This window comes from Prunus dulcis, chromosome 7 (genome assembly GCF_902201215.1).
Source record: "Prunus dulcis chromosome 7, ALMONDv2, whole genome shotgun sequence".
NCBI lineage: Eukaryota > Viridiplantae > Streptophyta > Magnoliopsida > Rosales > Rosaceae > Prunus > Prunus dulcis.
Genome location: NC_047656.1, coordinates 8,135,097 through 8,160,710, shown reverse-complemented (window position 1 = coordinate 8,160,710; position 25,614 = coordinate 8,135,097). Strand labels below are relative to the sequence as shown.

Sequence of the window (25,614 nt, the reverse complement as noted above, 5' to 3'; positions counted from 1 at the left end):
GCATTAATCATAATTTATATTCGTGACAGCAGTCTGTGAGGACCAATCAGTTGCAACCATGCTAAATCATATTTTCTATTGATTAAATGAAATTAAGTTCTTCCTGAATGTTGTTCCTACTTATGTGGAGAACAACATATTCGAAATTGGCAGCAATTAGATCAATCTAGCATTCCCAGTTTATTATGTATCAAGGCATGTTCGGAGAAGAAATTTAGTAGCTGCTAATCAAGTTTCACTTCATCAATGGAGGGACTTCATCACAAGTGATTTGATTCAAAGAAGAATAAAATAATGATGGGTGGATGAAAATCTTTTAATATTCTTTGTGATGAAGAATATTAAAATAAAGCCAAAGCTCAACATACACATGAAAAAGTTGAAAGAAGAGAAGAAATAATGCAAGTGGACTTAAAGAATGAATAAATAAAGAAGTAGAGATGGTGGTCATTATCTCTCCATTTATTTTTTCTTTTAGTCAGCTACTTTTGGCTGTCACTCACCAATTAATGTCAAGTGGACTAATACTTTGGATTTCTTTAAGTCTAATAGTGGCAACTTCTGTCATTTCTCATCAAAGCCTCTTAGCAACTTTTTTAGGTTTGCTTGTATTTTCAGCAACCCACTTACAAAAATCAATGGCAAGTGGGTACTTCAAATTGGTTGTTGATCTCAATACTCAACCGACCTCATTCTCGAAGGAGAAATCATCAGCAAAAAGACAACTCAACCAACAAAAACCAGACTCAATGTCTATAAACCCAGCTCAAAAGCTTGAAACAGCCTTCCTTTTTCATTATCTGAATTCCTAGTTGACAACTCCTGATCAATTTTCTTTATTTTGCTCTGCCAACTCTTGGTATGATTTTTTCTTGTACAAGATTGAATAGAAAAATCTTCAATCTCCATTTTAATTTTATATATTCATATCTGAATAGAGAAATCTTCAGGTTGTGTTGATTATGTATTTCCTTTGTCTTTCAAGTTGTCTGAATAGAGAAATATTCCGATAAACTTCTGTCATTTTCATTACCGTTCAATTTCAACTTCTTTCAGTTACCATTTTCACACTAGATGAATATTGAAATCCTCTTAATTAAGGCATAGAAAATAACCTATATTGGGTCAGTTCCCCACCCAATCCACAATCGATTGATTAAAGTCAATATAGGTGCTCATTTTCTAATCTTACCATTTTCAATCTGTTAGAGTTTTTCACTGTCAATAATTGCACGCCTTTGTAATCACAAGAAGCAACTCCACGGCCAAACCCCACGCGCGTGGCCGGTGGGTCCTTTTCGGGCTAAACAACTATCAAATGAGTAATTACTGCCGACCACATTACACCTCATATATAAACAAAAGCCTCTTGGGAAAGAAGGCCCAACGAGATTAAAAAAAAAGAATGAAACTGAACATGACAGAGGATTGTGAAACGACCCCATTTTAACCCAAAGGTATTTTTAATATAAGTGAGCTCACACGTGCTATAAACCTATGAGTGAGCTCACATGACACCATATTTTAACCCAAAGGTACCTATAGCTTGCAAATTTAACCTCCTGAATTTGTTAATTGTTTATGATAAAAACAAAAACAAAACCAGCAAGTTTTGTCACTCATTCTTCCATTTTTGGTCATCCCGTTAAATTTCAAAAAAACGACGACTTACTACTAACACTGATACTATCCTCAACTTAATCATTTGCAAAGCCCAATAAATGTGAAATTTTATCAAAAAAGACCTCGGTACGTTTATTAGTGAAACCACTCATTATACATTGTATTTATTTTTGTCAAATTTCTACATTAGATTCTTCAACACATACAACATCACAATATGTCAAATGCTAGCTATATAGCCAAGCAGAGTTTTTCCTGATATGCTGGAGACGTTTTACCTCAGTGCCCGACAGTGATCCCAAGAAAGATGCCCCTTTTCAAAAATTGGGTTTGATGGTATGACATTTTCCAAAGAGGAGAACAGGCGGGCATAGTAATCAATTGCCCAAACAAAACTAGTGGGCATAGTAATGCTCTCTATAATTTCTACACGGACAATGTCACATTTTTCAGACTTTTTTTCAATTCTTTCCAAATGAAATGACAATTGAATGTTAAAAACTTATTAATTTGCTTTAAAACAACAAACATCCAATTAATCTAACATTTCCTTCAAGAGAACTAGTTATTCTATTCTGATTTTTTTTCTTTTTGTTGCCGATGATTTTATGGTTTTTTAAATTTGGTTTTTAAAAATATTTTATGATTCATGTAGTTTTGTTATTTTAGTTTAATAGAACTGCTACTTAAGCCAGAAATAAAATACATATGAAGAAAAAATTTATTTTTCTTACTTCTTGAACTACGATTGTATACAAAGCGAAAGGGATTCATTCTAATTTCTGCCCCTAGACCACTTAAAAAATAAAGTTGTCTTTAGTAACGATGCTTCCTTGAACACCTAAAAATTGTTTCTTAACACTTTTTTTTATTTTTTTTATTTTAGAGAAACATATGCATGCTCAAGATTTATAAGTCTCGGGATGCTGCCAACTAAAATTTATGACCATACGAAAAAGAGGGGAGTGATTTCTAAGTGTTTCTATGAGATAATCGAAAAAATACATCAACACAAAAAATATTTCTAGGGAAGTTACCTTAGCACACTTACAACATTCAGGTATACCTTGAAATACGTAATATGTTTGGCATCTTCTCCTCGAAATACTTCATATTTAGGTATGCCTTGAAATACTTTATATTTGAGTATGTCATGAAGAAAGGTGAGGTTTTATCCTAAAATCAATTAGCAATAGGAGTTGTAACACAACTATAGAATATTGGGCAAATAATAAAGAGATATTTAGTAATATACTCATTCTTAGCACTAATATTATAAATAAATCATACACCATTGAAATTCTATAAACAAACCCCAAAAAAATCCAAAAAATGACAGTTTGTCTTAGTGAATTTAATATTAATTATTAAATTACTTTGATGCCCTATTGAGTATTTTTGGTATTTTTATGAGATTTTGGGGTTGGGTTTGTTTTAAGAAATTGATGACAGTTTTGTAATTTATAAGAAGTTAAAAGTCTCTTTGTTATATTGTAAATGGACTTTATGTGTATTTCTAAAATCCATTTCATATGAGGTATTTTTATAATTTGGGCCCCTATATTGATTATAATAGTGAATCTCCCAATAATAAAATAGTATATCCTGATAATTCACCTTGGTTTCCGAACCCATTTCCTTGTTCAAGAACATGTTTCTTCCTTGTATAAATTTTAGAATTTAGTATTGGAAGTGCAAAACGACAAGCGTGCCAATTAATCATCCTGCTAGCTAAACATTGTTCAATTTAAATACAAACATACATGCACGCACGCACTAAACCCACCACAGAAACATACAAACAAACATATCAGAAAAAGATCCATCTCTTTCTCTGACATCAAATCATCCCCAACCCAACACCAAAATCACAGCTCAGACCAGACACAAAATTCGCTTAACCACCACCTTTTTCTAATGCATATCATGTGAGTGATATAAAATTCTAAGTATATATATCAACTGTATTTCAACAGAAAGAAGATATAAAATCACATGGTCGTACATCTTAAAAGTTGTAAATTACATAAAAGTCACTAAGCTAGCTAGCATTCACTTTTGTTGCAACTTGCAATTCAATTGCCTAAATCTATATATCTCTCACCAACAATCTTTTTTTTTTTCTTTTTCTTTTTGATGTTCATATTCTGAGCAAGAAAATACTGAGTTCAGGACCTCCATTGCCTTCTGGGTTCAACATGTAAAAGGCCTCCGAGTCACGGCTTCCCACAACTCGTTCAAACCTAGCCCTCATGTAAAGCAACTCGCCTTCTGAAGCGCTACCCTTTTTCCCGTCATCCACCACTGGAATCACGCCTGCTCCTACTGACACGCTCCGAACAGTAGTCAACACGTGCCAGTCGGACTCCCCGCACGTACGAGACGCTGCGTAGCCGCACTTCCTCCCGTTGCAATACATGGTCCAGGAAGGCTCCTGAAACAGTTTTCGGCCGTGGATACCGGTACGGCTGGAACCATGATGCCTTTCGGACTCCAGCGCAATGCGGACGAGTCCGGAAGACATCTCCTTGACGAGCGAAGATGTTGACATGGCAAGCTCGAGAAGCAAAACGGGCTCCGACCTGGGATCCAGCTGGACGGCGAAGCTGACATGGCCCCGGCGGTTCCCGAAGAGCGTCCCGGTGACTTTTCGGCCCAGGGAGGGAGTGATGGAGAGGCCGGAGGGGATGGCAAGCCACTTGCAAGTTGGGATAATGGTGGGGAAGGAGAGGAAGCTGAGAAAAGAGCGGAGGAGTGAGGTAAGCTTGGTTTGGGTTTTGGAGACGTGGTGGATGGAGACTGGAGAGTGCTGCTTCGGAATCAAGAAGTTGTTGGAGACGTCTTCGTTTTGATGACGATGATGATCAAGTGGGAGAGTGGACGATGAGGATCTGAAGTGGTTTGATGGGATGATCTTTCTTGATGAGCTTCTTGCAATGGAAGTAGTGCTGTTGCTTCTGTGGAGACTGAGGTCTTGGTGTTTCATGGTGAAACGAAAACTAAACGAAAATGATACGATCAAAGAAAATGTTGGGTTTGTTTGTATTTATTTATTTATTTATTTATTCTAATTTCGAAGTATGAACACAAAGAAAATGTACAAGTATTTTTTGTGACTGATGAATCTGAATTAGCAGAAAGAGGAGAGGGCGTGGGTTTCTCTGTTGATAGAAGATAGAGAAATGGAATTAAAGAGGCCGACAAGTGATGATAGTGTTGGGAGGTGGCCAATATAAAGGGAGACTATGGAGGCTTGTGGTGATGATGATTTCATCCAAGACCTTTTATATTGTGTGCTTAAGACCTCATATGGTCCTACATATGCCACACCACTTTTCATCTACCTGCTTTTTTTGTATTGGAAATTACTTTTAGTTTCCTAATTTTCTTATTAGTATATAACACTTTTTTTTTATAAGTGCTAATATAGAATGAGAAATTCGAACACATAACTTCAGGTAAAAAGAATTTCAGAGTTATCTATATATTTGCTGCAACCCAAAGAGAGGAAAAATTAGGTCAATAAGCTCATGGATGGATTTGAGTGGTCTCATGATCTTTCTTGATCAGATTCCAACTCTTGTTGGTCACATAACGTTTTACGATTTCATGATCGTGTACGTTGACCGTTGGATTAAAATCATGAAGAATAAGTGGTTGAGATATGAGTTTATTAAAAATGAAAACAAAAAGTAGTTGAGATATGAGACATTGTTTAGACTTAAACCACAGTAAAGAGATATATGCTTGTCGATTCCACTTCATTTTTTAATGAAGTGGTAGTGGTCCAAGTTTATGGGACGGTTGCTGTAAATAACTAAAATGGAGGCCTTGTGTCATCATTCTAGGGAGAGTTTTCGGTGAAAAAACAACTTCTATTATTTGCAATGCATCTTATATTATATATGTAATCTTTCTCATTTCTGGTGCACGCCCGTTTTATTACTTTTATATCAATTTTCCATTTAAATTATTTTTTAAATACATACTAATTTAATCAACGTATCTGTATTCTAATTTTTGAAAATTTTTCATATCGTATCGGCATATCTGTACTCTTAACCATGCAACACAGTTGATAACTCGATGATTAATAGAAAAGAAAATTCATATGAACGAAGTAAAAATTTAAAGAATTTTCACTATAAGGGCGTAATGACGCAAAACAAACAAAAAACGGCATATAGCAAATGTGCGTTAGGCCAGCTGAGTTCGATACCCCTCCTTGCACATTAGATTAATTTAGAATATCGATTTGTAAAAAATAATAATAATAAAAAAGGCATGTTGAATATTTAATGCATTATATTAGTTGGATGAAACTTTAGTTTTAACATATACAATTTTTTTTTGGGCCATAAAATCACCAATCATTAAAGCTCTAGTCTTATGTATACCTTTACCATGAGGTTCCGCACTCTTCTTTGATCTGTTTTAGGGCCAGGGCCCGGGTGTAATTGCCTCAACCTGAGGGAAAGATGCGATGAGAAGAGAAGAAAGAGGCATGGAGTTCGAAAATCAACTCTAATTGTGAATAGGAAATATTAAAAATATATTCTCCATTATCTCTCCTTATTGCTTAACATCTTTCGTCCCTCTCTCTCTCTCTCTCTCTCTCAAAACAACTAACATCGTTGTCAAACGACGTAAACACCAGAACCAATAGAACTTACAGAAGTATTGGTTTTTTGAACAAGTTCGGGAAAAAAAAAAAAAAAAAACTAATCTTTGTTGTAAAGAATAAACATGTGGAGCCCACATTTATGGGGCCCACAAAGAAATTAAGCAAAATATTTTGGAGGTTTATCCCCTGTACACTCACGGATGTGTATTGTAGAATCACGGGTGCCATTTAACATGCCTATAAATAGGCAACCCTCTGCCTGCAAAGTGAGATAGAAAAGAAAGGAGAAAGGGAAACGGAAAGAGAAAGGAGGAAAAAGAAGAAGAGAGAAAGAGAAGAAGAAGAGGAAGAGAAGAAAGAAAGAGGGTGAGTGAGCAGAGAGAAAATTCAGTAAGCCTCATATATTGTAAACTCTAAAGTTGTAGCCCTATTATATTATTTAGTGAAATGGTTACTGCTGCTACTCTCTGAGGACGTAGGCATAGCCGAACCTCGTTAAATGCTGTGTCTCATCTACTTTACGTGCAGCTCAAAATTCGCACATATCTTAGGTTATTTTATAACACGTTATCAGAACGATAGTCTCTCCTTTTATTTCTGAAATTTTTCAACTCAACACTATGTGGTTATTTCTCTATCTCCTCTCTGTCATATGTCTACTCTCACTTTACTACTATAACGACATGCAAACTTTCTTTTCTATCTCACTTTGCAGGCAGAGGGTTGCCTATTTATAGGCATGTTAAATGGCACCCGTGATTCTACAATACACATCCGTGAGTGTACAGGTGATAAACCTCCAAAATATTTTGCTTAATTTCTTTGTGGGCCCCATAAATGTGGGCTCCACATGTTTATTCTTTACAACACTGGAGAGGGAGTGTTGTAAAGAATAAACATGTGGAGCCCACATTTATGGGGCCCACAAAGAAATTAAGCAAAATATTTTGGAGGTTTATCACCTGTACACTCACGGATGTGTATTGTAGAATCACGGGTGCCATTTAACATGCCTATAAATAGGCAACCCTCTGCCTGCAAAGTGAGATAGAAAAGAAAGGAGAAAGGGAAACGGAAAGAGAAAGGAGGAAAAAGAAGAAGAGAGAAAGAGAAGAAGAAGAGGAAGAGAAGAAAGAAAGAGGGTGAGTGAGCAGAGAGAAAATTCAGTAAGCCTCATATATTGTAAACTCTAAAGTTGTAGCCCTATTATATTATTTAGTGAAAATGTTACTGCTGCTGCTCTCCGAGGACGTAGGCATAGCCGAACCTCGTTAAATACTGTGTCTCATCTACTTTACGTGCAGCTCAAAATTCGCACATATCTCAGGTTATTTTATAACAATCTTGTATTTGTCTAATGAATACATGCGATAAGCATTGGGGAGTTGACCCAACACAAGGGCGTGATGAGAGACTGGGAAGTTTTTTACTGGTTGAAAGTGACACGAGGGTGACGAGCATGATAGGGAAAGTTGATCCAAATTATGTCGTATGAGAAAGGCCAACTTGTCCCCATCAATTTGGAAGCCACACAAATAATGCTTTTTTTTAAAAATATATAAATTGCTTTTTGCTCAATACATGCTTTTCTATAATTAATCATCATTACCATAATTAAATATATTAAGCAGTTAAAAAATTGTATTGAACATTTTGGACGGTTCCAAACTGAGAATGGGTTGCCCCATGACCAATAGATTGGTGGCCTAAACATTGTGTTTTTTTAGAGCTCTTAGTGTCACCAAGAGTTCAATGTGGACAGAATCAGCCTTATAAAACATTATTCGTCTCATACATCAGCACGAAAATAATTGTGTATGTTTGAGAATTTAGAATACTTTTATAATTGAACATCTCAAATCTCATTAAGTCGTTTTGATTATGAAAAGAAAAATATACAATTATATAGGACTCTGAGTTGGCCAACTTTCGCGTGGGACCATTTTTTAGGTTTATTGACTATGTGATGTGATGTAAAGTAAAATTTGACGTTGTGACGTTACACGTGAAACCAATTCCACATTGGTAACTATTTAAAAAATATATTATTTAAGTAGAGTTTGTTTAATTTGGGTTCAATTCGGGGTTTTGTTTGGTTTTGGTTAGTTGGATATAAGGTTTTATACAAAAGGTCTCGATGCTATTAGTAGTGTAACCTTTCATTATATATTGCATTTCATTTGTCAAATTTTCAATGTGGGACTCTATATTGTTCAGCATGCCCTCTCATGTGGGATCACCACATAGTAGACTTTGTAGGTGATATAAGTTGGGGAAAATATTGATGTTAATAGTGGGCCAAGTCCTTATGAAATCTTAACATGGTATCAAAGTGGGTTTGCTCATGTGTGAAACCCAATAGCCACATGTTCTTCACGTTACCCAATATGTATTGTCCACGTGCTAGGCTTGAAATGTTGCCACACATAAGAGGGCGTGTAAGAATGTGAAGCTCAAAATGTCCCACGTTAGAAAGTTAAGGAACCTAGTAATGTATGGCTTATAATTGAGCTACTCCCTCTATTACCAATTGGTTTTAGGATTATTGAACCTCGACTTTCTTCAAGTTGAACCTCAGTTTAGACACGATAGCTTGCCAAACACCCACTTGGCCAAAAGGAAAAAAAAAATTACTTGTAAAAGGGATAACACTGTTTTACTATCCCTACCAATAACACCATGACATGAAAAAAAGTAGTATCATATTTAAGGAGGGGAGAGATCCTATGTGTGAGATATTTTGATTGTAGCTTACACACTATTTCACAAAAATATCTTATGGTGTTGAGTTTGAATATACTTTGATTATACTCGTGAATATTTCTTTCAAATATTTGAGAAAAGAAAAATGACTAGTTCCAAGAAGGAACCTAATGAGATACAAGACCACCAATGCGTCTAGCTTAATGAATAAGTTGATAAAAATTTGAGTTGTGGCAACGAAAATATTGGTGCATAATCCTCAATCATATCTAAGAACTTCAACCAATTTTGTATGAATTTCCCTAATATATAATTTGTGTTTAAGCTTAAATTTATGGTCCTTTGATATCGATATGATACCAGTCGAACTCGAGACCTGTTGAGCTCTGAATGTAGCACAAAGTCAACAAGTCACAATTTTTATTTTTTTTTTGGGAGAGAAAATGGTATTGCATTTAACTCAAAGAGAACATTACGTGGAGAATAACGTAGGTCAATATGAAGAGCAGTTGACAAGGCTGGCAAGGCTCAGCCTAGGAAGAAAATAATGCAGTTGTTTGCTGGCTTTGCCATGTAACCAAAGAAAACACAAGTCTCAGACTCGCAACCCTCTTTGCCTTTTCCCATGCAATGTAAGCTTTGATGAATCTGTATACATCTATAATTAATCCAAAAATAACACACTAACTTATCTGTATATGTAGCTGTGATAAAAATAAAAAACAAAAGAACAAAAGATTTAACTGATCCGAGTCACAAAACTACCAAAAAGATATAATTAAAAAAAATCGAAAACAAGTCTTCAATGTGAGACCACTTGACTCCCTGAATCATTAGAATTTCGTTCAATTTTAGCCGCCTTCCTCTTTTGATGATGAGCATCTGATGATGATGACAACCTGAGTAAACCAATTGAATGTTAGATAATTATGTCTTCTTCTGTTACTTATATTATCTTCTTTTTTTTTCGTCTACGTAGATTTAGCGAAGAATTAGGTTTAGTAAAAAGTTAATATCGCAATCAGAAACAAGTTTTAGGAGAAAATGGAAATTGGTGGCGAATTTGTGGCATACCCCAAGTGCAAATAAGTGTCTGGTTCATAACTCGAAACGGCTTTTGAGCTCTCTAATGGATGATCGGATGCAGGGACAATTTGCCAATTTGGCTTGTGGGTTTGCCGCATCTCCTCAAGCTATGTACATATCATAAATTTAATTAGTGAGAGGTTCAGATTTTGGCATAAATCTTATATATCTGGATGAAGTTCAATGCTTACCTGTTTGCGTAGATTCTCATTTTCCTCCACAGCCTTTTGTTCCTGAGAATAACACCATTTATACATAAATTAAAAACATTACAAAAAGCTTATCTAGAAAGGGAAAAATCTGGTCCATTATATTAATTTCTTCTTCGTCGGTGGCTCACGTTAGTATAACAAAGATGGTGAGTTTATTACCAGTAATCTGGAGCTCTTTAGTGTCTCCAAAAGTATTTCCTCCTGCAATAGTATAAAGACTCGTGAGCAAAGGCCTAAGAAACCAAATCCTTTCAAATGTCTTTCGAAAAAAATTTATATATATATATATATATATATATATATATATAGATATATACATCACCTTCTTTTGCTTCACAAATAAGACCCCTTCACGTAGTTGTTCCTCCAGTTGCTGCAGCTCTTTATAACTCAAGCCGTGCAACTCCTTACCCATCATCCGCCTGCACAAGTAGAAATATCAGAAGCTAAGAATTTAATAAAAGGAAAAGAAAATGTTAAACACTTCCTTTTACTAGTTTAGATCTACTGTGATTAGGCCTAATCGACTCGTATACTTAATCGTATCAAATTACTCAATATTCATTCAACAAGATATCCGCAACCAGCAGAAGAATGACTTACATGCATGTCAAGCGTAGTGTTGCAATCTCATTCTGCGGTCCATTTACATCACGGTTGGGCTCCACTTTTTTTTTCTGGACAAAGTTCGGCTCCTGTTTGTTGAACATGAGATTGGTTAGATTGATTCATAGCGTTCGAATCCGAGACCACTTGTTTACAAGTTAAGGTCTTTTTTCAGTGAGCTATAACCCGTTAGCTAATATACTTGTATTTATAAAAAAATAAAAAAAATAAAAACGTATTTGAATTTAGAAATATATATGCCGTACCTTTGTTGCAGGTTCACTTGAGCGTTCTTGTGGGTAATCTATTACGCCACCCTTCTTGTATCTTAAAAGAGTGTGTGGCATGCTACATAAATAGAAGAGGAGGTAAGTTTTAATTTAAAACAAAAAAGAATATTATATATTAATTAATAATGTCGCCCATAAAATTTAGTGGCCACTGAAAAAAATATAACTGGGCCATTGGCCCATTGTTAGCTTAGGGTTGTAAGTTGCGAGGTTTGTAAATTGTATATGAACATAGTAATTTATTTACGTACACGATTTCTATTTGTCCACAAACTCTTTGACCAAAACGTCTTTGACTAGAATAGGGTTTCTACTCTTGGTGACTTACCGGTTTCAGCAAATTTCGTCCTTTTACGTTATCTTTCATCCTCCAAAACGATTCTTTTCTAATTTCAGTAGAAACTTTCCAATTTGTGTGTGTTCGAAAACTTTTTTCGAATTACCAAAACTACTTTTTGTGGAGATTGGTTGAATTGGACGAAAGCAATTTTCAAGAATCGAGAGTACTATGTTACCAATTGATACGGAAAATTTCAGATTTAAGAATAATCAAATTTGAAATTAAAGGTTGTAACGAGACCATTTTGTAGTACTTAAAAGAGGCTGTCAGGAACTGTAGTTGTCTTTCGTTTCAATGAAAGTTCTTGATTTGATAAAAAAAGAAAATTGAAATTACTCGACTCCTAATCATCATTCGCATGAATACATAAAATAAAAAAGGCGTTTAGGTTTGACTAGCGTCAGAAACGTGATTACAATCAGAATAACAAAAACAGAAAAGGGAAAAAGCAAAAAAAGTAAAAAAGAAGCTAATGAACAAACCTGGTGCTTGAGAATTCATAAAGCCTTCCGGTGCTGGCGAAAACAATGACAGCAACCTCTGCATCACAAAGAACTGACAATTCCTTGGCCTTCTTGAGCAACCCGTTACGGCGTTTCGTGAAGGTGACTTGCCTGCTATTCACATTTTCAATCTTCTTAATCTCAATCCTTCCTCTCCCCATAGTTTTTCTGGTGTCTGCGTTGTTTTCTGTATTCATTGAGACAGAGAAAATAGAGAGACTCAAAGTAATAGAATAATAGAGAGAACAAAAGTGTATCTGTGGCTATATTATGCAATTACTATGTTACTTTTATAAATAGGGATTTGGTAAAGTCTCAGGAAGGAAAGTTCAACAGAATTAGGATATGGTTATTTGGTAAATGGAATCCTAAAGGTGGCAAACGTCCAAAAAAGGCATGCATTATCCTTGCCAGAGAAGAAATTACTTCTTTCTCTTCTTTTTTTTCGTTCTTTTTTCTTCTTTAACTTGGGTAGTAAGTCATATTGTTATTGCTACTTCCGGAATGTTTCCCGAGAAGTGTTTCGAGATATAATGGAATTTGTTGCACGGATATCCTTTCCCTTTTATGAGATAATATTGGACGCGCATATATTATGTGATTATCAAAAACAATTATATTATTTGTTTTTTTTTTCCTTTTGGCATGGGTCACACGCTTACATATGTAGAAAAAATTTCAAACACATAGATTATCATGATGATAAATCGTCAATCTGTTTCATGTTTATCTGATTGTTTACATAGATGAGCTTTGAAATGGGGTTAAAAATCGATAGTTCGAAACATAAGAACATTGTGTGTGGGCTCAAAATTGGTTACATCGGAATAAGTTACATATTCGTGTATGTTTAAAATTTTCTTGATGCGGCACTATAAGTTTAGCCGGTATGGCGTTATGGGTTTAGCTAAGAATTTGGTACGACACTATAGATTTAGCCAGTATGACATTGTGGCTCTCTTCGGGTTGCTTGAGAGAATGTGGAGCAGTGGTCTTGCTTCTTAGTTTGTTTGTCTAGTAATTTTTATGAACTCTTTAGGAGTTTGTTGTCATTTGTTGGTTTTATTTCTTTTCAGTTTTCAACTTTCGATACAGATTGATAGTTTCTGTCGTTTCACGGCAGATTTATATTATAGGTTTGAGTAGGCGTGCTTTTTGTTGTTAGATCAGATCAAGGATATTAATCAGTTTGTAGATTGTGCATGATCTCTGCAGATCAATTCAACTTATTGTTGTGTTTAGTCACTGAAGAAGATTTATAAATCTTTGGCATCATAGTAGCCTAGTACTTCTTTTTATTCGTCTTATCAATAAAGTACTCTCTCTCTCTCTCTCTCTCTCTCTCTCTCTCTCTCTCTCTCACACACACCCTATATATATATATACAACTTGATTTTAAATACTGCAATCTTGGGTTTTGAATTCTAATCAACTCAGTACTGTTTGATAAACAAAAGACATGTCTAAACGGAAAAAACTTTGGTGTAATTGTCATACTACAACATGGTTTAACTCACCTACATGTTATAATATATGTACAATATTTCTTTTTTACTTCACATGTTATAATATGAATAGATTGGTCACATCACATATGACGTTATAAAGTCCTAGATTCGATTCTCCCATTTTTCAATATCACTTATATAAAATTAAAAAAAAAACAAAAAAGACAGACTGTGATGCCGGTAGGGCTCATCAATGGGCCGGGCCGGGCTAGCCCTCCCCAATTTTAATGGGCTTGGGCCGGGCTTTAAAGAGGAGAGAGAAAATATCGGGCCGGGCCAGGCCGGATTTTTTTAGAAAATTCAAAGCCCAAACCCGACCCATGAGCGGGGCTTGAGAAAGCCCATCGGGCCGGGCCGGGCTAAGCCCAATAAGCCCTGCCTAAATGGGCCTACTTCATTTTTTAAAAAAAATCATAAACTTAATCATAAGGGCATTTTAGTCCAAATTTGAGATTAAACTCACTTAATTCCAATATTTTCACATCAAACCAAATTCATAAAACACCTAATAAAGTCACATAACTTAATAAGATTTTCCACAAAAATAATAAAACCAAGTATTATTTTTGAGGTTATTATATAATTAGATCGTAATACGTTTTAAGAAATAATTTTAAAAAATAATGAGTATAAATTTTTTTTTTTTTTTAAAGGATGGTATGAATAAATATGCAAATATTTGGTGATGTGTTCAAGAAAAGCATGATTATATTTGATGGTACGATTATGTTTCGTGATATGATTATATTTGGTGATGTGATATGTTGTTCATCTTATTTATATATATATATATATATATAATTGTTGAATTAATAATTGACACAAATTAATGTGCTAATCATCCAATTATAAACTAGAAATGAGTAAAGAAAAGTAAATGAAATGAAACAAATTATATATGTGATTTAAGTGATATAATCCTAAACCTAAACTCTTATTTATACATAATTATATATGTATGCGGGCCTAACGGGCCGGGCCTATGGGTCGGGCTGGGCTTCAGACACTCAAGCCCAAATCTAGCCTGACCCAAGGCGGGCCGAGCCATCTCAAAGCCCATAATGGGCCAAGCCGGGCTTTTTTTCGATGGGCCGGCCGGGCCCCTATCTGCCCATGAACCCGTGGGCCAAATGATGAGGCCTAGATGCTAGTTCATGTGGAGTAGGTTTACTCCAATGTGCCCCTGCCCTTTTTCATATGGGAGTGCGAGGAGGAACCAAAAAAAAAAAAAAAAAAAAAAAAAACATTGTCATAAATAAACCATCAGAAAGACCTCAGTTTTGTCCTACTTCTAGTTCGTTTTGAAACCTAAAGTTTCGTTCTATTTATAAACAGGAATAAATTTCCGTCAAGCTTTATTTTACAAACTAGTTGTTTCCAAGCACAATCGCCTCTAAAGCAATTTAGCATTTGTATCTTGCTAATTTGTTGCACATATCCTTTTGTATAAGATAATATTGGACACATATCAAAATACAATGTGATTATAAAAAACAATTATATAATGTGTTTTTTTTTTTTTTTTTTTTTTTTTACCACGAGGTCACATACACATAGATATGTAGAAAAAATTTCTAATGCATATAAAATTGATGATCATGAAAATAATCAAATCGTAAATCTATTTTATAGGTTTATTTTGTTTCTACATAGAAGATCTTTAAAATGGGCCTAAAAATCAATAGTTCATAATATAAAAGCATTTTATGGGGTGGGGCAGAAATATTAGTTTTGTATTAAGTTACGTTGCGGGTTCATTACGAATTATATTCCAATCATCCAAACTATGGTTTCAAATTTGAGTGGTTTTTTTGTTGTTGTTGTTGTTGTTTTTTGTTTTTGTAGAGATACCTAAAATATAGATAGTTTGGATCATTAAAATACAATGTATAATGGGCACTACAAGAGTGTCCTTCAAATAAGGTTATTTGAGAACTGAATTTTACTTCAATGCAGTTTGTGGGAGCCAAATTATAGAAAAACCCTAGGTCAAATATTTCCTTCCATTTGGGGATTATTTGACCTAATTGGGAGTTACCTAATTTAATTGGAATTGATTTGATTCCTACCTTAATTAGGCATTTGAATCAAATCCCTAATTAAGCCAATCTCGCCAAATCAGGAAGGAATAATTCTTTTCCATTTGCGGAATTATTCCTCTGAAACCCTAGCTTCCGAGACCTCTATAAATAGATGGCTACACACAAGGGTTGAGGTACGTCTAAATTCCTTTCTGAAACTATGCAGAAATTATCTTTCACAAACCCTAGCCGCCATACTCTTTCTCTCTCTCACACAAGGCTCCTTCCACCGCATACGGCTCCGGTCATCCGGTTCACACCATACATACAACTTCATACCCTTTTTGTTAGCTATTGTTTTCCTACAAACACTTGAACTAACTTAGGCATCGAAGGGCCTTTGGCGAACACCCCCTGTGTAAGAACCCAAAACAAAATATCTAAAAAGAAAGAAAATATCTAAAAAGTAAGGAAAATATCTTCTAGCAAAAAGACAATTTTGCCCTCGCATTATTTAATGGGGAAAAATTTGACTTTTTAATCGCGAAAGAATTTGGGATTGCCGCTTGCGCCATTGCGTAGAGCACGGCGAAATGAGTTCATAGACATGGAGAAGACCCGAATCGGGGCTGTAACGAAGAAGTTATGGTCTAAAAATCGCAAAGGGCAAAACGGTAATTTGGCCAAAAGTCAGATTTTTATCCCCCTCTCTCTCTTCTCCCCCGTCACTTTCTCTCTCTTCCCTCTCTCTCTCTCTCTCTCCCGCGGGACTTGGCAGTACGCCCGTTCGACTTCCAGGCGACGGCCCGGCCACCACAAGCCGAGCCGATCTCCGCCGTGGGTACCATCGGGTCCGCCTCCGTGTCGCCGTCAAGACCTGACCGACCTCAACCCCGGGGCCGCCCTGAGCTGGCCGGAAAGCCATGTTTTCCGACGGAGGTTCGTCCGAAGTCACCCGAACTTCCAACATGAAATTCTCCTTCGTTTCTCCACCAAATCGATCGAGTAAGGTATGGTTTCTCAGCTATTTTTCGTGTTCTAGCTGATGGGTATATGGGTTTCGATCAATTTTAGGTCTAAGGGGTTCGATTTTCCACTTGAAGTTTGGCCGAAACTTCGGCGGCTCGAAACTACTGTTTCGGGTCACTTTTTGGGGGTTGTCCAAGAACAAAAGTGACTCCAAATGGGGTGTTTTACCTAGGGTCGAAGTTTGGAGTCTTAGTTCTGAGATTTTTCGGCCACCGGAAATCGCTTTGGACACCCAAAGCTGCCCGCGCGTGCTGGAGCGCGGAGGCGAGGGTAGTGATGTAATTTTGTGTAGTTTTGTGACCCTCGTGTCGTCACGAGCGTGTGGGATTTCCCGGATCTCGATTCGGAGTCCGTTTGAGCCCCGAACGAATTTTCCATATCATGCGATCCGTGGGTGCAGTGTCGTTAAATAATCGGATCGCGTTGAATTTCGGATATGTCGGTCTTCATGATGTCAGAATCGTGTAGGATTCGACGGATTACGAATCGGAGTCCCGGATACTCCGGAATCGCGAACCCCGCGGCTAGGGTTTGGATTCTAAGCGGTAATGCGAGTTTGGCCAATCCGACCGTCCGTTTTGGACCAAACAGAACATGGTTCCTTCCCTGTAAGGAACCTTCAGGGAAGCCCAGATTGGCCATCGGAGGTCGTGGACCCACGGGGTCCCGGGTCGGCCGATCAGACAGTTTATCACTTAGTTGAGCGTCGGACCTTCCCAAAACTGGTCCAAGTGTCTGAAAGGGCTAACGTGGGCATAAGAGTAACTTGGAAGGAGATGCACGTATTTCTAGGAGCCGTGGGCAAGGGGTTTAGTTGAAATTCTTTTTATTCAGCAGTCTAGTAATTTAATCTTTATGGGTAATCAGGCACCAGGAGCCCGACAGGATGGCAAAAGAGACCTTCGAAGGGTCAAAGTAGCACGGACCATCTATGAGTGGACTTTCTTTGATAAATCAGATTTCTTGAATGATTTGATGTGATTTTATATAAATAAGTTTTATAAATGAGTTTATATTGATTTTATATAAATAAGTTTTTAGAAATGAATTTATTGGATAAATATCTTTATTTGATCTTGAGTAAGTTTTATTACGGTTCTGAACATGATCAGTACAGTAACAGTTCAATAAGTCTGTGCTGCTTATTTACAAGTTATAGAAACAAAGTTTGAGGTTGTAATCAGATGAGACAGCAGCACAACTTGAGATTTCAGTTATTATTCAGATTTTTCTAAAGGAATTTATTTTAAAACCACCTCGTACCCATTCATTTTTGGTGATTACCCAGAGTTGGACCGATGTCTACGGACATGCAGTCCGATTTCAATTAGTCAGTGCACTTGACTTGCCTCACGAGTTTCGGGGACGCTCGAACCGTGAGTGCCAGGATTTGCGGCTCGGCAGACTTGGTGTCCCGAGACCTGCCAGGATTGCGGCTCGGCTGACTCTGTGTCCCCGAGACCTGCCAGGATTGCGGATCAGGCTGACTACGGTCCCCTGCATCCTGCCAGAGCGACTCGAGCTGACTTGGTGTCATCGAGGAATCTGCCGGCGGGACAGGCTGATCATAGTCCCTTGATTTCGCCAGTTTGCGGCTCGGGTAGCCTGTGTGACGCCCGAGACCTGCCAGGGAATTGACGGTTATGACAGGGGTACAAATAGGTGGTATTTTCAAAGGATTTTGGGTTTTCTCTTATTTAATTATGACTTTCAGTTATTTTATATCAGCTTCTCCAATTTTTCAGGCATTGATACATTTATACAGTTTTGTTCAGTTATATAAGGTTTGAGTACAGTGCTTTTATACAAGTTTGATTTCAATGTTTTATACAAGCTTTGATTTCAGTGCTTTTGAATAAAATTTATCGAGCTTGATTATGATTTACATGGAATGCTTTGAGTTTAGAAGGCTTTAAATGGAATGTACGTATTCAGTTTATTTAACAATTTTTATAGTGGGGGTTATTATGATTGTTAAACTGTTTTCAAGAATTCTTATGTTCGGTCCACTCACATCTTCAAACTGTTTTCGCCCCCAGGCTGTAGAAGTACGCAGGATCCACCACCGGGCCAATTATAGCTTCCGCACCAAGGTAGAGTTTTGTAGAAAATCCTTGAAACCTTGAAAACTTTAGAGTATGCTCTAATATCTAGTATTAGTGGAAAAATGGAGCTGAGATTTGTTACTTGAGATGTTCTGGCTGTTGGGTTGGTTTTACTAATTGTTTAACAGGTGGAAAATTTTGGGATTGGTCAAAATACAGGGGAGACTCTGCCGAATTTTCGGCAGAAGTCTAAGGGAATTTTAAAGAGAAATTGAAGTAAGAAGGGTAAAAAGGTCATTTGTGCCCGACATTCGCCAGGTGTCGGACACGCACAGGACTTGGCTCGAATTTCAAAGTGGAAATTGGGTCGGGTCCTGTCACCCCGGGTGTGATCATCTTATTTCGATTTGTTCTGTAGGGAGAAAGAGACGACGAAGAGGAAGACAGAATCTTAGACGAATATTCCCGTGGGACGGAAATCGCTCCCACAAATTGGTGCTTTCATTAAGAGTGCGAAATAATACTCAAAGCGTGCTCCAAATCCATTTTCCACACTTTGTTTCAAACAACCATGGTTGATACAAGACGTGCGAAGAGTAACACCACCACGACGGGCCTGTCTCATGGTTTCATAGTGGAAACCTCGCTGCAACCGTACGGAACTGTGGCTGCCAACACCTTGCAGCCACCTCCAGCTACTAGAATTACAAGGCAGCAGCTGCAGACAGCTGCTGGAATTACAGGACAGCCGCTGCAGACAATTGCTGGAATTGCAGAACAGCCACTACAAACAGCTGTTGGAATTGCAGAACAGTCGCCACATGGCCCCGTGACCTTCACAGCCCTGAGCCCTCAAGCGCGGGCTGCCGAAGTAGCTCTGGTACTACCGGATTAGACACACTTGCATCCCCTGCAGGGCTGAACTTGTCCACCTTGGGATCAGCCACTGACGTTGCAGAAGAGCCCTTACCTCGGACAGATGACTCTCTCGTCTTCTTAGCCACCGCCATCCTCACCTCCAATGAAGTCAACGATGTTGACTCAACTCCATGCTTGAATGCCAGTGACTCAACAGCTGGATCATGAGCAGACCTCCTAGTTCGATCTTCATCGTTTGACTGAGGTAGACAACCCAAACTTCAAAGAGGAATATCTGCATCTCTTTGCCTCTCTGCAGGTGAGCTAGATCGGGCACAGGCTATTCTATGGAGCAAATCATGGTTTTCAAGCTTGTCAGCAGGAGGCTTGAGTAGAACATCCAAAGCACTGTGCGTATCACCAACCTTCCTGCTATATGCATCAACGAGATGTTTGACCTTGGCAGATGACGATGGAACAGACCTCACTTGAGTTTTCTTAGTAGAAGGGATCTTTGACTTCTTCCTCAATAGAGACACATTCTTTGCCTGCGAAGAAGTAGCTTCATCTCTTGAAGACTTCGCAACAACCTTCCTTTTTTAGGGGGTTTCGGCAGAACAATCCTCCTGCCCAGCCGGCAGATCATCAGAGTCTAGACCATTCTACTTCCATCTCTCAACATCCTGGGCAAGGGGCAGACCACCTACTTCCTTCCAATACTCGCTCAACTAACGCGGCTGGCAACGCATGAGGCCGAGCACGCTCCAACCTAGATATGCGACAATAGGGAGTAGCTGGTCCACATGCACACACCTGCTCCACCACGTCTGCGGCTCACTGCCAGCCGTCGCCTATCACAACGACAACCAGCAAGGCTTCCACCAGCTATACCTCATCGCAAAAAAAGAAATATACGTACTCGACTTACCTTAGGATGCACGATGAATCCTCTCTTCGACAAGCAATACAAATTCTCCAAGATCTCTCTCAAGCTACAAAGTAGAGAAGTTAAGTTTGCGATGTGAAGAAGAGTGAAGAGAAGCCCTGCATTTATACAGGATGGGCATCTTAGGTCAACAAAGAATCTCAAGCCCATTCCAACTGGGTGTTCTAAAAATTAGCCAGTCGAATACCTCCTCTACTCAGGAGCCCAAATCCAAGAAGGAAGCCCAGTTGTAGATGGACAACCCAACAGTTAATTCATACCTCCTCCATGCCACCACGCGCCATGAAAAAGCTAGGGGGCATTTATGGGAGCCAAATTATAGCAAAACCTTAAGTCAAATATTTCCTTCAATTTGGGGATTATTTGACCTAATTGGGAGATACTCAATTTAATTGGGATTGATTTGATTCCTACCTTAATAAAACAAATCCCTAATTAAGCCAATCTAGCCAAATCATGGGGGAATAATTCATTTCCATATGCGGAATTATTCCTCTGAAACCCTAGTCTCCGAGGCCCCTATAAATATATGGCTATGCACAAGGGTTATGTCTAAATTCCTCTATGAAACTCTGCAAAAATTATCTTTCACAAACCCTAGTCGCCATACTCTTTCTCTCTCTCACACAAGGCTTCGACCACCACACACGGCTCCGGCCGCTCGGTTCACACCATACATACAACTCCGTACCCTTTCTGTTAGCTATTGTTTTCCTATAAACACTTGAACTAACTTAGGCATCGAATGACCTTTGGCCAACACCCCCTGGGTGTGATCCTCTTATTCCGATTTATTTTGCAGGGAGAAAGAGACGACGAAGGGGAAGACAAAATCTTAGATGAATATTCCCGTGGGACGAAAATCACTCCCACACAGTTCCTTTCCATCGAGGGACACCTTTGTTGGTCCACCATGAATTATTTCTCAACTATTCAAACCTTCTATTCAAGTCTTCAATTATGCGATGGTGTAGGAATTCTTTTTGCTTCAATGGGGCTGAAAAATTCCACTGATCTGTATCGGGTTGGGAGGAATTGAATTATGGAAGAGTAGGATTGAGGGGGAGTTGGAATCCAGATTCCTTTTAAAGTTGTTTACTAAACTATAAAAAAAACAAGAACATAAAAAAAACTACGTGGAATCAGAGTAAGAATGGTATCGATTCCTTATAAGTTATTTACTAAGGGCATGTGTACATATCAGTAATGGGTATGGGAAGAAAGGGAATGAATTGCATTCATGATTTCTTCCCATTTACTTGCAATCAGGAATGAAAAACAGTGTGTGCCCTACCTCAAAATTTGTAATCGCATCCCCTCAAAACTAGGAATCAAATCAAATAGGAGGGGGTAGTTGATCCAATTCCCATTCCTTTTTTTCCCTTACTACCTTCCGAAAATACCCTTAACACTTTACGATAATTCCAAAACACCTAATCATTGTTGGAAAAAGCAAAAAATTTCCCTTTTCACCTAGGTTGCTAGCCTCTACTTGTCTTGATATGCTTCTTATCATCGTGTCATATTTGTTTCTTTTTTTCTATTATATCACTTATATTATTATATACTAGTTTTTTTTCATCATTCGTCATATAGTATCATATATTATGTATTAGTTGTAAAATAAAGTTTTCTCAATTTTCTTTTTTACTAGTTACTTAGGTGAAAATTATATATTTATACGTGCATGGCATTTTAGTAATCAAATTAGTTTAGGTTATGATTCATGAGAATTAGTAAACAATGACAATGAGAATCAACTCCATTCTTGTGTGTTGATTTAATATGGTTAATAAACAGCTTAATGGGAATGATTCTTCTCATACTGATTCATTACTTCCTCGATTACTAAATTCTCCGATTCCTTACTTCCTCCATTCCTGGTAAGTAAACAGCCCCTAAATTCTCATGATTTCGAATTAAAACCAACTTGGTTACTAAAATGCACTTATTCTAAATAAATTATTGGGTTAAAGTGGATGACAAATTTTAAATTTTAAATTTTGTGTGAGGATATAATGGGCAAAAAGGATGAAGTCCTAATGAGCTAGCCCTCCAAGAATTAGAATACCACTTCCCACCAAAGAGTCCAATTTCTCCAAAATCATGAGATAAATTTCTGATTTTGTGTGGGGACCGCTTGCTTTTCTATTCCTTTATGTGAAGTAAATGCATGAATAATTGTTATGTGCTTGGGACAGGGCTCATGTGATTGGGCGATTAGATATAGGGAGTTGGTATGTAGTCTTCTTCTTACGGCCTCCTTTGGTTGCAGCAGTATCTAGAAAGCTCAGTTGGGATAAGAATTAGATGAAAAGGGTTGCTTCGAGGGAACCCAAAACCTCCAAGTTAGATAAGCTAATAGTAGGAATATTATATGTTGTCCCATTAATGAAAGCCATTGGAATTTATACATAGACCAGACTCTAACTAAAAGTATAAAAATAGGAAACACTTTCTCACGACATCTCTCCACTATGAGAGTGACTAACTAGACTCCTATAATTACTCAACTAAAGTTTAAAAGACATGCAACTCTATAAGTATTCAACAACTAAAGACACGTTGATTTGGCTGTTGAGAAAAAAGTAGATGATATTATTATTGAGACGGATTCTGATACTGCTGTGCTTCTTATTCAGAGTAAGGTTTTGAATGCTTGTCATCCTAATACTGGGTTGGTCAGCAACTGTAAAAGGCTTATGAATCTGTTTCGATAGATCAAGCTTCAACATATCTATAGAGAGAGAGGAATGATGTAGCTGATGGGTTGGCTACTTGAAGTCATAGTCTGGACTTGGGCTGTTACTATTTTGAGAAGAGTCCTGCCTGGCTTGGTTGTTTATTGCTTAATGATTCTTTGGGAGCTGTTAAGGCTCGTCTGATTAGTACTAGTTAGTTGTTGTGTTGGTGTTTGGGGGGTTTTCCCCCCTTTTCTTCATAAAAAAAACAACTAAAGACACGTAGCCACTACTTTAAGCACGTGACATTCCTTCCCCCATCGAAAAAAAACCTTGTCCTCAAGGTTGATATTTGAAAAACTGAGATCGAGGGAATAGATTTGGAGAAGAGTTCCATCTTTATTTTCATCCACCTCTTTCCAAACCTCACGTTCTCTTTCAATTTTTGTTGTTGGAGGTGGCACCCCTTTGAGTACCACATCTTGTCCACCCACGTTAAATGCCATTTGCAGTTTAGAGAAATCCCAAACAATTGGCCCTAACGTGTGCAACCATTGTGCGCCGAAAACAACATCACAACCCTTTAAAGGAAGAAGATATAAATCAACAGTGATGAGAACTCCTTGGATTAGCATGCACACCCCTTTGCAAAGCCCAACACTAGTAAGCGTTTCACCATTGGTAATTGACACCTTAAACTTTCCATAGCCAGTGGCATTAACACTAGCTTTCTTTGCAACTTTATTACTCAGAAAATTATGGGTGCTTCCAGAATCCACCATAAATAGCACGAAGAGATATTTCAAGAAATACTTCTTCACCCAATTCCACTTCATGAGTATCTGCATCTTTAGCGTCATTTTCTTCATTTGACCAGCAACCTTCAATGAGAAATAATTTTTTGCACCGATGACCAGGACTAAACTTCTCATCACAATTGTAGCAAAGTCCTTTATCTCTTCATTCCTTTAGTTCAACGGCAGACAATCGCTTAATTGGCATGAAATTTTGTCAATGGTCAGACTTCGTAACCCCATCGGTACATGGCTACTTTACATCCGAAGTTAAGTATCGCTTAGTTGTTTGATTACGAGACTCATATAAGCGAGCCAATCCGATGGCAGCAGAGAGTGTTTGCGGCTTACACGCTTGCACATCAGTTTTGATATTTTCCTTCAAACCACTCACAAAACAACCAACTTGTTGATCTAGAGTTAGTTTTCCTGCTCTAATCAATAATTTCTCAAAACTCAGTTTGATAGTCTCGTACCGAACCTGATTGTTGTAACTTCGTTAGATCACCAAAAAAGTCTTGAAATTGGGTGGGGCCGTACCTGTTATGCAGTCCTTGCTTAAAAGTCGTCCACGTGGTGATGGGGTTTTCTTCCTTCATCACTTGGAACCATAATTGAGCATGCCCTTCAAGACTGAATGAAGCTAACGGAATTCTCTCAGTTTCTGGAGTTTGGTGAAAGTCAAAGAATTGTTCAGCATGACATATTTAACTTGTAAGGTTTTCCAATCCGTTGAAGTAAGGAAAGTCTAGCTTCACCATTTTAGGAAGGTAAGAGGTGCTAGAGTTTAGAATGTTGGATCCACTTCCAAAGGTTCGGCCTCGTCCACCATTGAAGGTACTACTAACGCTATCACCGGTCCGAAAAATTTGATCCAAGCGAGCATTAATGGCTGAGAACATCTCTTGCATCTCCTTAAGTAGTCTTTCTTGTCCAGTGGCTAGGGAGGTCACTTCAATTTCCAGGCATTCTACTCGCTGCTCTTCTATGCCCGTCTCTAATACCAATCTGTTATGTGCTTGGGACATGACTCATGTGATTGGGCGATTAGGTACAAGGAGTTGGTATGTAGTCTTCTTCTTACGGCCTCCTATGGTTGCAGCAATATCTAGAAAGCTCAGTTGGGATAAGAATTAGATGAAAAGGGTTATTTCGAGGGAACCCAAAACCTCCTGGTTAGATAAGCTAATAGTAGGAATATTATCTGTTGTCCCATTAATGAAAAGCCATTGGAATTTATAGATACACCAGACTCTAACTGAAAGCATAAAAATAGGAAACACTTTCTCACGACATCTCTCCACTATGAGAGTGACTAACTAGGCTCCTACAATTACTCAACTAAAGTTTAAAAGACATGCAACTCTATAAGTATTCAACAACTAAAGACACGTAGTTCCACTAAGCACGTGACAATAATCCATAATGGGAATTCAACTCCTTATTTTGATTCCCATTACGAATTAGTAAACATGACTAAAAGCAGAGTGCATGAAATACCAAGAGGGGCGATCAAAGTTTCCTCCAAGAGTTTGAAATAGATTTGAGCATGAGAATGGCTTTCCATTCGACTATAATTTAATCAAGTCTGGAAAACAAAAAAACAAAAAAAAACAAAAAAAAAAAACTTATAAGGCAACTTCACCAAAATTAGAAGCAAATCAGATGGAAGAACAAGGAAAAAAATAAATATTGACTTTGTTCTCTCAGAAACAAGAAACTATTGACTTTATTAATATCTTCCA

The 25,614-nt window shown here is 37.6% G+C and overlaps 2 protein-coding genes across 2 annotated transcripts; both read right to left on the bottom strand.

The window, feature by feature from the left end:
- Positions 1 to 3,763: 3,763 nt before the first annotated feature.
- On the bottom strand, positions 3,764 to 4,654 carry LOC117635584 (protein MIZU-KUSSEI 1). Its single transcript, XM_034369892.1, has one exon. It carries the CDS (start codon positions 4,607 to 4,609, stop codon positions 3,764 to 3,766), a length of 846 nt encoding a protein of 281 aa, XP_034225783.1. The 5' UTR covers positions 4,610 to 4,654.
- A 4,922-nt stretch (positions 4,655 to 9,576) lies between these two features.
- On the bottom strand, positions 9,577 to 12,237 carry LOC117635015 (agamous-like MADS-box protein AGL18). The gene is made up of 8 exons (XM_034369334.1): positions 11,967 to 12,237; positions 11,121 to 11,202; positions 10,852 to 10,943; positions 10,571 to 10,670; positions 10,408 to 10,449; positions 10,228 to 10,269; positions 10,025 to 10,143; positions 9,577 to 9,849 (listed from the first exon to the last, which is right to left on the bottom strand). Exons 1-8 carry the CDS (start codon positions 12,182 to 12,184, stop codon positions 9,753 to 9,755), a joined length of 792 nt encoding a protein of 263 aa, XP_034225225.1. The 5' UTR covers positions 12,185 to 12,237; the 3' UTR covers positions 9,577 to 9,752.
- Positions 12,238 to 25,614: the final 13,377 nt, after the last annotated feature.